A 13,526-nucleotide genomic window follows, 5' to 3' on the forward strand; every position below is an offset into this window, starting at 1 on the left:
CTCACTCACTCACTCACTCACACACACACACACACACACACACACACACACACACACACACACACACACACATGCAATATCATGAAAGGAACAGAAATTATTTGGGGAAAAAAAAAAAAAAACACTAGCCAGGATGCTTACTTGACTAAAAAATGTGTATGTATTATACGTAGCTCTATTACTTACTGTAATGCGTAGTATAAAATCTGATATCAATGCAATAAAGTAAACCTTTAAAATAGTTTCACCTTACAGATAACAGATAACCAGAACTTCTCTAAATGTACTGTAGTGTGAACATTACCCATCCATGCCTTTCTTTTAAACGCAATCAAGGGGCACTCCACATTTTCAAGAATGGAGAAACCACAGCCCTTTTTTAAGCTAAATCTATTTTTATGAACTACTGTTTTAAATAGCCCACATGTATTAGTCTTTAAGGGTTGTCAATGTTTTTATTTATTTTTAATTACACATACCCCCCCTTTTAGCCTGCCATTTGATGTGTACTCTAAAGTCTGCATGGAAATACAGGGGGCTCAGCAAGACCAACACATTTTGAATGCACGCTTCTACAAATCTGTTTCTACTGTGCCTGAAAAAAGAAGGGGAATGCTTGTTAAGCTACAGTATTATTTATTTGTTAGTCACATTGACTGACATTAGCTATTCCACATGAAACTTAATGCACTGTATATTTCTAAATACCACGAATATGGGTTCCTTTTCATCTCCAGTAATGCAGTATTATCAGTACTCACTAGAAACCTGTCCCACAATAGTTTTCAAACTCTGCGGGCACATTCCAGCAATGCAGTTTTCCAAGACAACACAACACATTTATCTGTTTATTATTATTATTATTATTATTATTATTATTATTATTATTATTATTATTATTATTATTATTCAAGTAGCATTTGTACTTTTTTTTTTTATTATACTCAACATTTTCTTTACTCGTTTACTTATTTCAAAGCAATGCAGAAAACGTGCTTTTCAGAAACCGCCAAACAGTAGCATGCTGTTGTCATATGTTTCCTAAAGGAGATAGTTTGGTCTCTGTATTGGAAAGGAAACTAGACACATTCATAAATAGGTACTTTATACTGGCTTAATGAAAGCTTATCATTTTGGATGGAATATGTGAAGTAACTTTTACACAAATATGAAAGGAACCTACGGGTTATACTCAGTCTGCATTACTCACTCTTCCTGTGTCAGCAGCTTTTTTATTATCAGCCTCTTTTCAGTTCTTACGTTGATTCATAAGCATGAATACAAACACCGCAACAGCTGGGTTTCTTACAACTGTGTGTGTGTATGTGTTCTGCACAAGGGTTTTCATCAGCTCCTGGCACTTCCTTTTTTCATTGAGGTGTGACACCGACTCTGGAATTACGTTACTTGGGTCCTCGATGTAACATGAAATTTTTCATCTCACTTAACTTGTTCAGATGTACCATGGAATAGCTTACAAGCTCACAACACAGTGAAATACAATAAGGCAATGTATAAATGAGAGATTCCATATGTTATAAAACAGGCACCCAGTTTTTGTTTGTTTCTCAAGTAAGTCTTTGTGCTTAAACCAAATGCCGTCAGCACTGACTGGGTAGCTTTCAAATTTTCTTAGGCTAACTATAGATTGGGTAATGCTTTTTGGATGTGTTTTTCTCATGTACTATTTATTGCCTAGTAAATGAAGACATAGTATTCTGGGAGATTTAGTTTTTAGTGGATAGTTTTAGAAATGCAAAATATTTTTAAAGGCATAATTGTTAAAAAACACTATGTAACACAATTTTTGTTCCTGAGTAGTAAGTGTTATTTCCTAATTGCTTATGCCTCAAAAGTATAGAAAATGGCTATTATTCCCCACAAACTTTGCTTTTGTGACCAGGACAGTGATATTTTGAACTTTACCTATTTCCAATGAGAAAACAGGCGAATTTGTGTCTTTTTGTTCACATAAAGTCAGAAAAAAACAACATATGAATCCGAATTAACATGTATTTATACTAAAGTTATACAAAAATGGCTACAAAAGATATAGAAGTGAGTAGTTTTTCGAGACTTACGATTATACTGTAAATCACTTTCACGAATCAGCCCCCAAATGTAGTCTCCCATCATGTTCTCGTTATACTGTCCTTGGTAGCGGCGTTCAAAGTCCAGTATATCCTGGTGGAAGCGCTCGCCTTGCTCCTCCGAGCATCAAGGATATGGACTTTGAGGGACATCCTACAGCCCATTGTGCCGTAGTTCTTCACCAGAGTCTCAACCGGCTCCACATAGTTTTCGGCCTTGTGATTGCCCAGGAAGCCCCGAACCACTGCGACAAAGCTGTTCCAAGCCGCTTTCTCCTTACTAGTGAGCTTCTTGGGGAATTCATTGCACTCCAGGATCTTCTTTATCTGAGGTTCGATGAAGACACCGGGTTTGACCTTTGCCTCAGATAGCTTAGGGAAGAAGTCTTGAAGGTACTTGAAGGCTGCCGACTCCTTATCTAGAGCTCTGACAAATTGTTTCATAAGGCCCAATTTGATGTGCAGTGGTGGCATCAGCACCTTCCGGGGGTCCACCAGTGGCTCCCACTTGACATTGTTCCTCCCCACAGAGAACTCGGTCCGCTGTGGCCATTCCCGCCTGTGGTAGTGCGCCTTGGTGTCCCTGCTGTCCCAAAGGCAAAGATAGCAGGGAAACTTGGTAAAACCACCTTGGAGACCCATCAGGAATGCCACCATTGCAGCCTCTTGATGCCATCTCAGAAAAATACAGATATGTATCCACTTAGGCAGCTGGAACTAAACTGAACTGGTGGGCTTAAGGCCCCTGTATTTATACTACTATTTATATTTCTGGAAAGTTCTAGAAAGTTCTAGAAGTTACTCCACATTTACTCAGCACTGAATCTATCTGGAATGTTCTAGAAAATAGGTAAATTTCAAAATATCACTGTCCGGTGAAATCAAACACATAACATACTGAGAATAGGCCAGTACATAAAATAATGACAATTGCTACACTATTCACCAGGAAACATCTTCTGTATGAAGCACACACTTTTGATGTGTATTTTGTAGTACATAAAATGTGTATCCAGGGCTGGAGGAACCTTAAAACAGACTTTATATATTTTCCCCCTAAATCTCCTTGAATAGATGCAGCAGCCTTCCGGATCAATTTAAACACCTTGTTTACATTAAATCAGTGCTGCACAGGCAGGCAGCCCGTAATATCACCCTATTTGCAGTGTTCTGACAGGTGTTTCAGTATAGCTGTCCTACCCTGTAAGTTACACTGTACTCATGTATAGCTCTAGTCAAATGTTTTGCATCACCTACAATTGTAAGATTGAAACAACGAAAATATTAACATAATTTAGATCTTTTACAGAACATCATGTATTCAAAGAAACTACAAAATTATACTGCAAAAGTCTACAGGAAGCCATAATAGAACAGTATGTCACATCTTTTCATTTTTGTCAGTTTTTCATGAAAACTACAAAGCTGTATGTAATTCAATATGTTGACGTAACATTATTCAGCAGGTTTCATTCAACTTTATGAAGCCAAATTTGTTAATTCTGTAGTGTTATTAAAAACTTTTGGCCATAGCTGTAGATGCTTGTTTTGTTCTTTGTCTAAAGTACTTTCACTGGTCCTGTCAATTCCGTTTACAGACTTGTGAAGCTGTATTAATACATGTCTTCTTGTTTTTTTGCAGGGGAGTAGGATGCATCTTTGTAGAAATGATCCAAGGAATTGCAGCATTTCCAGGAATGAAGGATATCCAAGACCAGCTTGAGAGGATATTTTTGGTGAGTCATTTTTAAAATGTGTACCTGGTGCAGGTTTTTTGTGATTTTTTTAAAAAAAAATTTGTGGCCCAGCCATATTTGTTAAATATTGAATTTCAAATTTTCATACAGGATTCTTACAGTCTTTACATCTTGGATTAAAATGTCATAATGGAATTACTTTGTGGCTGGTGATTAGTGTGCTCTGTTCTCTTTCTGGTTAAACAGTTTTGCCTTCCAATTTTCAGAATGTGTCCAGAAAGATATATGGACACCTTGGTGTAAAATGCTTTTGTGTAACGTGTCGCTTTGCCATATTGATGTGTGGTGTCTTTCCTTGAGTGAGTAACAAATGTGGCGCTGCTAGCAATAGATTAGCAGATTATAAATATTTAATGGGGGTGGATAAGATATCTGAGCACTAAAGATCACCTTTACTGTCTATATATGTACTAAATGACCTATTCATATCATGCAGTATCTGGAGATGAGACCTACTAGCTCCTGTTTGTATTAGAACTGTATTTGTGACCCTATTCACAAAGATTTAACTAAAAACATTGGGTTTAATTCAATAATGCAGAAGAATGCAAGTTTGAGATTGGCTGCTTTAAGAAAAGCAGGTGAGAAATTAATAATAAAATAAAAATAAATATTTAACTGGAAACAAATGTTAGATATTTCTGTATTGTCATTTATTGAACTGAGCCTTGTTTCTTTTAAGCCAACAGCAGTGAATAATAGTGTGCATATCAAACATAGTATATTGTAGCAGGCATTAAAAGAGATTATAGTTAAAGAAATCTTTCCTGCTGTGGATTTCCAGTCACTATGTAGATCCCACACAGGGGGTTTACAAAAACCGGTGTTATTGTATTGAGCTCTTGGTATAATAAAGACATCTATTAGTAGCAAGTGATTTTCAAACAAAATATGTTAACCACCCAGCTGCCCATTTGTAGTGGCAATTTCCATGTCAATAATTGGCTTTTTTTGTTGTGATTCTTAGCCTTCAAATAACCAATTTGGACAGTTTTTTAAAAACAAATTTTGCATTATTTTTACATACTTTTTTATTGTAGTTACATTTGTAGCATTATGACTGTATAAATCTCAAAATAACATAATGGCAGCATTATATAAGTATAAATAACATTATTATTATTATTTTTTTTACAATTGCAGCGTTATAACACAGTGCAACAAAAAGTCATATCTCTTTTTAGAAATGATGCTATCTTCCACAGTTTCGGGTATGGGTGTGTATTACTGTTGTATGCATTATTATCTGTGAAGTGTAAATCGGTTCCTTACAACCCCTTGTAACATTAACAAAGACATAAATACCCTCATCTCATTCGCTGTAGTAAGCATCCATCTTTTACTCTGAGAATGTGGCCGTCTATTTTTTACTGCTCATCTTTGGATGGGCTGTTAAAAAGCCTGATGAGGTTGTTAAAAAGCTTAATTGTCGCAGGTCACCTACATCACTTCCTATCTCAGATAAGGGGAACTCGTTAATCAAAATGCATGTTAACGAGATCAAGAAAAATGAATGGAAGCATAATTCACTGTTATGGAAACTACTAGCGTACAGGGAGACGGCTGTCCCACCAGCGAGCAGCAGCCAAATGGAAATAAAAAATAATGGGAATATCTATGTTGTATATAATTTGTAAACTGCATATAAACTGAATTTAAAATTGTGCATTTTGTCATCCAGAATATGCTTTTATTTCACATATAAATGCTGATTTACGATTATCTGGCGTGCGGGTAAAAATCGGATGGCACAGATTAAAAATAACAAAAACTTAAACCCCACTAGTTTTACCCTCGTCGCGAGGGATACTTTGCTAGAGCTTACTATATACAACTCTTTTGATGTGCATTTTGCAATCTTTTTTTGGTAAAAAAAAAAAAAAAAATTCATTTGATAGTTGTATATTGAATCATACTAGATTATAGACAGTTCTGTTTGCGTTCTTTACTCAGGTAGTCTGTGACTGTTTCATTTCCTATGTAATTGGAACTCAGGAGTGTCTGTGGTGTCAAAGCACATATAAAGGAAAATATTTTATTTGCTTATTTGTACATTAAAGATACTTAATAGTTGTCAGGGATATTACTGTTTACATAGCCTGCATGTTCATCTTAGTTTTTTTCTTCATGTCAGCCAGTAACTGTTCTGTTGGAGAGCAGAGAGGCAGTACCGGTTGTCCAAACTCAGATGAAACTAGGCATGCAGAATAGCCCAGAGCTGAGAGAGCTACTAAGGGCACCTGTGTCAGGAGAGACAGCAGAGAAGAGAAGTTCAGCGCCTGTGTGCCTCCAGGCTGTGCCTGGAAGCATGGGGGTTGTGCTACTCAGTTTTGCTTCCATATGTATCTTACCATCACCAGGGTATTCTAAATTGTATTCACCAGAGCAGCGCACCTGGAAGATACAATCCACACTGCAGCACTCAAGTGTTATTGGGTTGGGATTTATAACAGAATTATAGTATGCTATAGTCTTTCTTCAATACAGCTTACAATTATTTTAGAAAGTTCTCATAAGTTGTGATATTACTGCAAATTGAATTACGGTATGTGTTGTTTTGTTTTTTTTAATCCAAACGTATTGTTGTTGTTCTTCTGATATCTTCTAAGCCTTATTTATTCCTATTTTGGATCCACTCTTGTGCTTCTGTGGGAGCAAAGACCATTCAAACCATGCCTGTTTGGACGTTTAATTTAGGGCCTTATGAGCTGTTTGTAGTACACTTGTTTGAGACTCTTGCCCCTAATCCAGAAAACCCATCTGAGGTGTCAAGTTATTGCAACAGTAATTTGAAGTTGATCTTTTGTGTGTGTATATATGTATATATAGTTGGATTAGGTAGTGGCTGCTATTGGGATAAGGTAGCTAAGTTGCTAAACCACATCTCCTTGAAATAACCAATGTCCACCCACACAGCAGGATCGGGTCAAATGCCGTAGCGTATATTTAATTTCAAAGCAAAACACAAAATGATAAAAGAAAACCTTACCCGGTTTGGGCCCTGATTTAAACACCAGTTGATTACATTTTAATCTGAACAGGGACAGGCTAAACCTGTTTACCCTGCCTCCTCCTCTCTCCCCAATCAAACAATTAATGTAAACAATTATACGATTAACAGACCGTTAGGAGACCTTCACAAAGATGGACTCCTAACCTACATCTCTTTACTAAGATGGAGTGTACGCTCTTCACCCCCAGGGTCCTAAAGCTTCTCAATTCCGGTTAGGAATGTACACTCCGTCACTAACTAACTATCTATATGTCTAGCTATCTCCCTAGTGTGGCACAGATTATTTTAGCTTTGGAAGGGACAATAATATTCTTAAGCTTCAGAAATAAATCATGTTTTTTTTGTCAGTGTATTATTATAACTGGTAGTCACAGTTTAGCCTATATATTTTTTGTGCCAAGATCTGGTATCTGACCAAATGGTGTCTGGTTTTTCTAACACAGAATATATCAAGACTGAACATTCCAATAAAAAACAGTTTATAATCGATTTTTTTCAACTTGTAAGCAGCAGTATTAGAGAAGCAATCCATTGGTGTAATAGTTTTGTTTTTCAAAATGAAGACTGCAGTGTAGTAGTATTTTAGTAAATCTTTGAGAACTATATGAGTGTGTAATGTACAGGTTAGCAGCTCTAGCTGAATCCGATTTATATAAAATAAACTCTGTTAAACTGAAATTTAAATGTTTATTATTCAGGTTTCTAGAAAAAGTGGAAACTGGAGCTAATAGAATTGTGCATGTAAAACCCCATTTTTTTAAGTTAATAATTTGCAGTACATTTTCCAACTGTTTGTTTTAAGCAGTATCCAAATACATTATTTTGATATGATATTAAGGAGTGACTCACTGAGACAACCACTCTGTGTTGGCCAAAATACAGGTAGTTTTTCTGTCTTCTAATAAATCCGTAGATTGTATCGCTGTACACGTGAATGTGCATTACCTAACCTCTGTGTTTTTGTGTAGAAATGTTAATGCTAACAGGAACATGGTGGCAGGTATTCAACCAGGTACTGAATGAGCAAAACAATCCTTATTCAAACAGCATACTGACCTAGGGCTGGTTACTGTACATTATAACTGTGTCTTGGATCCTTTCTAAAAATCTCACTGCCAATGAAAATCTATGGCCTGGTTGCACTTATTGTCTACAACAGATTACTTAGCAGGGTGTGGTGAATGCCTTTTGAATTTGGGGACTTAAGTATTGGTATTTTGTAATTACCTTTAACATAATGTCACTTCTGTACAAGGTAACCGTGTAATAATATGTGTGTGTGTGTGTGTGTGTGTGTGTGTGTGTGTGTGTGTGTATGTATATATATATATATATATATATATATATATATATATATATATATGTGTGTGTGTGTGTGTGTGTGTGTGTGTGTATATATATATATATATATATATATATATATATATTATTTATTTATTTATTTATTTATTTATTTATTTATTTATAGCAGCATCACATCAAAACATTCAAAGACATCATATAAAAAATTCCATGTCCAAATAAGTAACTGCTTCCGATGGGGGTTTGTTTTGTAGGCAGTCAATAAGCATAATAGTGTATAAATCAATGTGATTGTTCAGCCTGAAAGAGAGTCTTATGAGATGTTAACCTCAGAATTGTTTATTTAGGATCACACTTAGTTAACATAGCTGCATTTTTGTTCTCCTTTAAATTGTAACCCACATACATGATATAATAGGTGCACATTGTGTGAATGTATTGAGTCCTGATTTATAACAATTGAAATCCTCCATTTTATAAATTGAAAAAGGCCACCCGATTATTAAGGGTGAGGCCTGTTTATCCCTTCAGCATTTTCCTTTTAATTAGAGCGTGTGTGTGGAATCTGTCAATACGGGAGGATCCTTTGGGCCTTTCTCTGCTAGGAAAAAAAAACAATACATTTGAATTTGCAATGCAGGGTCAGCCAGAGATGAAGGTATATCTACGTGCCAGCACCAAGCTGATTACCCGTTAGAAATAGTATATGAATGTAGACAGGTCTGTCAACGGCACACGAGTGTGTGTATTTACACAAAGGACAATAAGGTTTTCACTATGTTTTATCTGACAGTAGCAAAACAGCATTCCATTTACAAGAAGAGAGAGGATGTATCTTATGTTTTAAACGCATCACTTTTAGGTGTGACAAAGGTACGCAAAGCAATTGAAAAAATAAAGACTGAATAACTGTTCCAAGCAATTAAAGAAGTTAGGAACGTGCAACACAAATTCAAGGGAACATTAACTTTCTGTGCCCATTAACTTTCAATGGTGCTCTAATGCTACAGTCATTACTGTCTGACATCTGCTGTGAAAAGGAATCATAATGGACTTATTGAACAGAATCCATATAGCTTTAAAGGAAGACAAGACAAAGAGGAAATGGCAAGTGTATTGTTCACATGTACATTCTCCTCCAGTAGAAAGTTGACACCGTTTCTCTCTACAAAATAACTGATGTTTTCTTAACGCAAAAAGACAGAAGCATTCCATAGTAGACCCACGTACATGCAAGAGTCCTTATATTAATGCACAGCATTATTTACTTCTATATTTGAGACTTATCAGTTTTTCATATAACTTAACATGTAAATTGTAGTTTTGGGTTAAATGGTGTTGGGCTCACTTCTTTGGCCCCTGTTAAGCTTTAGAGAAAAGTAATTTCACTCCACAGTGAACCTCTGAGGAAAACCAGAGTTGACACACTGCTACCCAGTTGCTGGTTCCTGCAGATGTACTGCACAGTCTGTTCTAAGTAATGGCCTACAAAGCAACTGACATTTAAAAATTCCCAATTTCTGCCTCACTTCAAAGGGCAGCAGGAAACCTTATCAATAATGTACACAATCACTTCCCCAGTGCAAGATTGAGATGCAGTGACCTAGAGCAGTGGAGAACGGGTTCACATTCCCACCTAACAAACAAGGGCTATTATCTTAGTCAGTGATATTTCTAACCAGATCAACCCCTTGCCCATGATTTCAGAAGCACCTCATTAATGTAGTACAGTTGCTATGGAATACATGTCATTAAGTGCTACCAACTTTACCTAATCTCGGACAGTAAGTCTTAAAATGTTTGAAGGCATTAGTCAAAACGTTTGTCTTTACAGTATTAGCTGAATGTCTAATAGGGGTACAACGCTCACTAGAGCCGGATGCACTGAGGAGAAATATATAAATGCAATGAGAGATAAACATAAATGAAAAAAAGAACACAGTGTACACCTTGATGTGAATCAATGTTACCGGAGGAGCCGACTGTGTCAAAATTCAGTGTTCATTCTGTTCCTATTGGATTTTTGCCCAGGTCCTCAAGTATAGTGTTCCCAATGGTCTATTTGTTGTTTGTTTGTTTTTTCAACCAGTTTACAGCAAGTCCTGGTTAAAAAAATGGCCTTGAGACTTGAGGACCAGGGTTGTAAACCTCTTCTCTGACATTCAAGAGAAGCGAGGGATGTATAGCTCTAATAATAAAAAGAATAAACACAGTACCTCCAACTATTGTTCACTTATTGTTAGACTACATTATAATACATTAAATAATTCACATTTTGAGCAGCACTTTTTTAATAGCAAATAAGGAAGTAATAAAGCTCATGGGTTTTGGGTTAAACAAATATAAAATATGCTTTGCTGTCACTTTTTGATTTTGGGGCACATTATTAATTGCAGTGAAGTTTAACATGTTCTAAAATAATGAGCTAAAAAAACAGCCTTTGTTTTTTACCAGAATAAGATATTTTTAACATAACTAACTGCTCCTGGGAACCATCACAATGCGATATATATAATCACAATATTAAATATATACAGCAGGTTGTTATTCTAGAACAGTGGATTATCTTTGTTCACAGAAGCAGGACAGAAAACATTGAGGACAGTCTTCAAAGTTTAGCATTTTAATACATACGATTTGGTTTGGGGGAGTTGGGGGCATTATGTTACTAACTCAGTGTGTCCTGATGGGATCTCTGAACAGGTGCAGTTATATACAGAGTGAGGAGATATACAGTGCTTAGTAATGAACCTGCATGTTGGATGCTGATAATGTAAGGGGAAACCTTTTTACTCATTAGCAAAGTTTTTTTTTGGCTTAAAGGAGAAAAACACTGATTTTAAGTGACAAAACTACTGTATGAATGCACATCTCTTGGATGTAATGCAATGTGCCTTCACTATTATTCAGTTATTTTTCATGTCTTGTTACATTCAGTGTTTTAATAACAAAATGAAACTGTTTAAAAATTAAACTGTTTGTAATGATGAGGGCCTTATCACAGTAATATAGCTGAAAATTTAGTTAATCAGCATTTCACCGTGTGTACATAAAATCACATTAGTCATTGACAATTATGAATAAAAGGCAGTTGACAAAAACAGAATTTAAAAAAGATGCTTGAACATCACTTCCTTCCCCATTGATACCTGCTCCCCTAATGGTGTTTTTGGATTGTAATTCTAGAGATGTAGCTTTTAATAGGCTTATAATGTATCAACCTTCTTAATATGTGAAATCTGTATTAAAAACTGTATGGGGCACTATAGCCTATTAATGAGTGACAGCATTTCGAAAGGGATTTGGTTTCTGCTGTTTTGAAAAAGTGATTTTTTTATGACATTTTGCAGTGAGTGATCATGTGTGTGCACTGTGTGCTGTAATTAAGGGAATGAATGATCTCCCACTGGGAATGTGGAGCCAAAGCTAATGACAGTGTCTGCCTCTGGGGTAAGTATGTTACCATGAGTAGACAAAGAAAACAGGATAATCACCCTTTGTTTTAGCTGCAAGATCATTAAACAAGCATGTGGCTTTCCAATGTCTAGATGTATTAGGTACTGTCTGTGCAGTTCACGGCTCAGTCTGTGCAAGGTCAGAACCCTGTGTGTAATAATGTTCCTGATATTTAATTGCTTGCCTGTCCTTAGCCATGCTTTTACTCTTCTTCAGTACACTACAACAACATGTTTTATATAGTCGAAGAACACATTTGAGGTTTTTGTTATCAAGGCAGTGTTTGTTTTTTTTTTACTTAGTTTAAAATTTTAAGCAAATAAAGTTCTTCAAATCAGCGTAATTTATTAAACAGTTTACAGTATTGTTATAATTTATACCATCACTCTTTATACTGTAACTTACCGTGATACATTTCTAGTTTTTTAACAAGAGTACAAGCTCTAAGGAATAACGGATGGTGTGATCATTAAAAAGTCTCTGGCACCCTCTGCTGGCTGTTTAGCTCACCTGCTTTATAACATCCTGAATAAACAAAAACTATGATTTTAAATTATAATTCATGATTTGTAATTCCTGAGACAGTAATTGTAGTTCTGTCTTCCAAGCTTTTGTAGCAAAAACATCCCAGAATTTTCAGCACATACTTTATTTTTGTGTGTGTGTGTGTGTATGTGTGTGTGTGTGTGTGTGTGTGTGTTGCTGGAACCAAAGTTTAGTAAAAGAGTCGTGAATGGCTCTTGCCTTTGTCACAAAATAACCAAAACAGGCCAGCTAAATTATGAATTAGTTTTAAAAACAATTTGTATATTTTATATTAGAGAATTGTCTTACTAGATAGTAATTCTTTGTGATAAAAAATGTGTTGGCTTTATTTTTTTAATCTCTCTCTCTCTCTCTATCTATCTATCTATCTATCTATCTATCTATCTATATATCTATCTATATATATATATATATATATATATATATATATATATATATATATATATATATATATATATATATATATATACTAGGGCCCATGGGAGGAAATTCAATATTTCAATATTTCATGCATGACAAATTGGGGAATGGTAGCCTTATGGTTTCCTATAAGTTACTGATCTTGGGTGTCGCACAATGCGCTCTGACCCATTTACCTTTTTTTAACTTTATTTACTTTTGTTTTTTGCCATTTTTAAAAAAATACATTTTTTAAATTTTTGCTCTTTTAATTTTTTTTTTCTATTGGTTTTGTGTGTTTCTTTAATTTGAGATACATGGCTACTGTAGTGAGCCAGCAATGGGGTTACTAAATAAAGTACCCCAGGTGTAAAAATTTTGGATCCAAACATAGCCCTCGACCTTTCTCTGGATCAAAGAGGATACCATGCTAAGTTGAGTTGCACAGGCTCCTGCGGGGTCCGAATGCATAAAGGAACAAACAGACAGACAAACTTTCTTCTTTATATATTTATATATATATATATGTGTGTGTGTGTGTGTGTGTGTGTGTGTGTGTGTGTGTGTATACACACACACACACACACACACACACACACACACACACACACAGTATTCAGACCCCTGACCAATTCTCTCATATTACCGAATTACAAATGGTACATTGAAATTTCGTTCTGTTTGATATTTTATTTTTAAACACTGAAACTCAGAATCAGTTATTGTAAGGTGACATTGATTTTATGTTGGGAAATATTTTTAAGAAAAATACAAAACCGAAATATCTTGCATGCATAAGTATTCAACCCCTGAGCTGTGGAAGCTCCCAGTTTGCACTGATGAAAGAAATTGCCCTAACGAGGACACAGTTACCTTACCATTGGCCTCCACCTGTGAACCATTAAAGTTGCTGTCACATTTAATGGATAAAAACCCCACTGTTGAAGGATCATTGGTAAGGCT

The 13,526-nt window shown here is 35.6% G+C and overlaps 1 protein-coding gene across 3 annotated transcripts in view; it reads left to right on the top strand.

Moving 5' to 3' along the window:
* The window catches only part of LOC121315014 (cyclin-dependent kinase 14), a 233,186-nt gene that overhangs the window by 97,979 nt on the left and 121,681 nt on the right, over window positions 1–13,526 (top strand). For all 3 annotated transcript variants that reach the window (XM_041248850.1, XM_041248848.1, XM_041248847.1), the window contains one exon: window positions 3,733–3,826. In XM_041248850.1, coding sequence (XP_041104784.1) covers window positions 3,733–3,826 — 94 coding nt within the window. The remainder of the gene's footprint in view (window positions 1–3,732; window positions 3,827–13,526) is intronic.

Source organism: Polyodon spathula, chromosome 4 (assembly GCF_017654505.1).
Source record: "Polyodon spathula isolate WHYD16114869_AA chromosome 4, ASM1765450v1, whole genome shotgun sequence".
NCBI lineage: Eukaryota > Metazoa > Chordata > Actinopteri > Acipenseriformes > Polyodontidae > Polyodon > Polyodon spathula.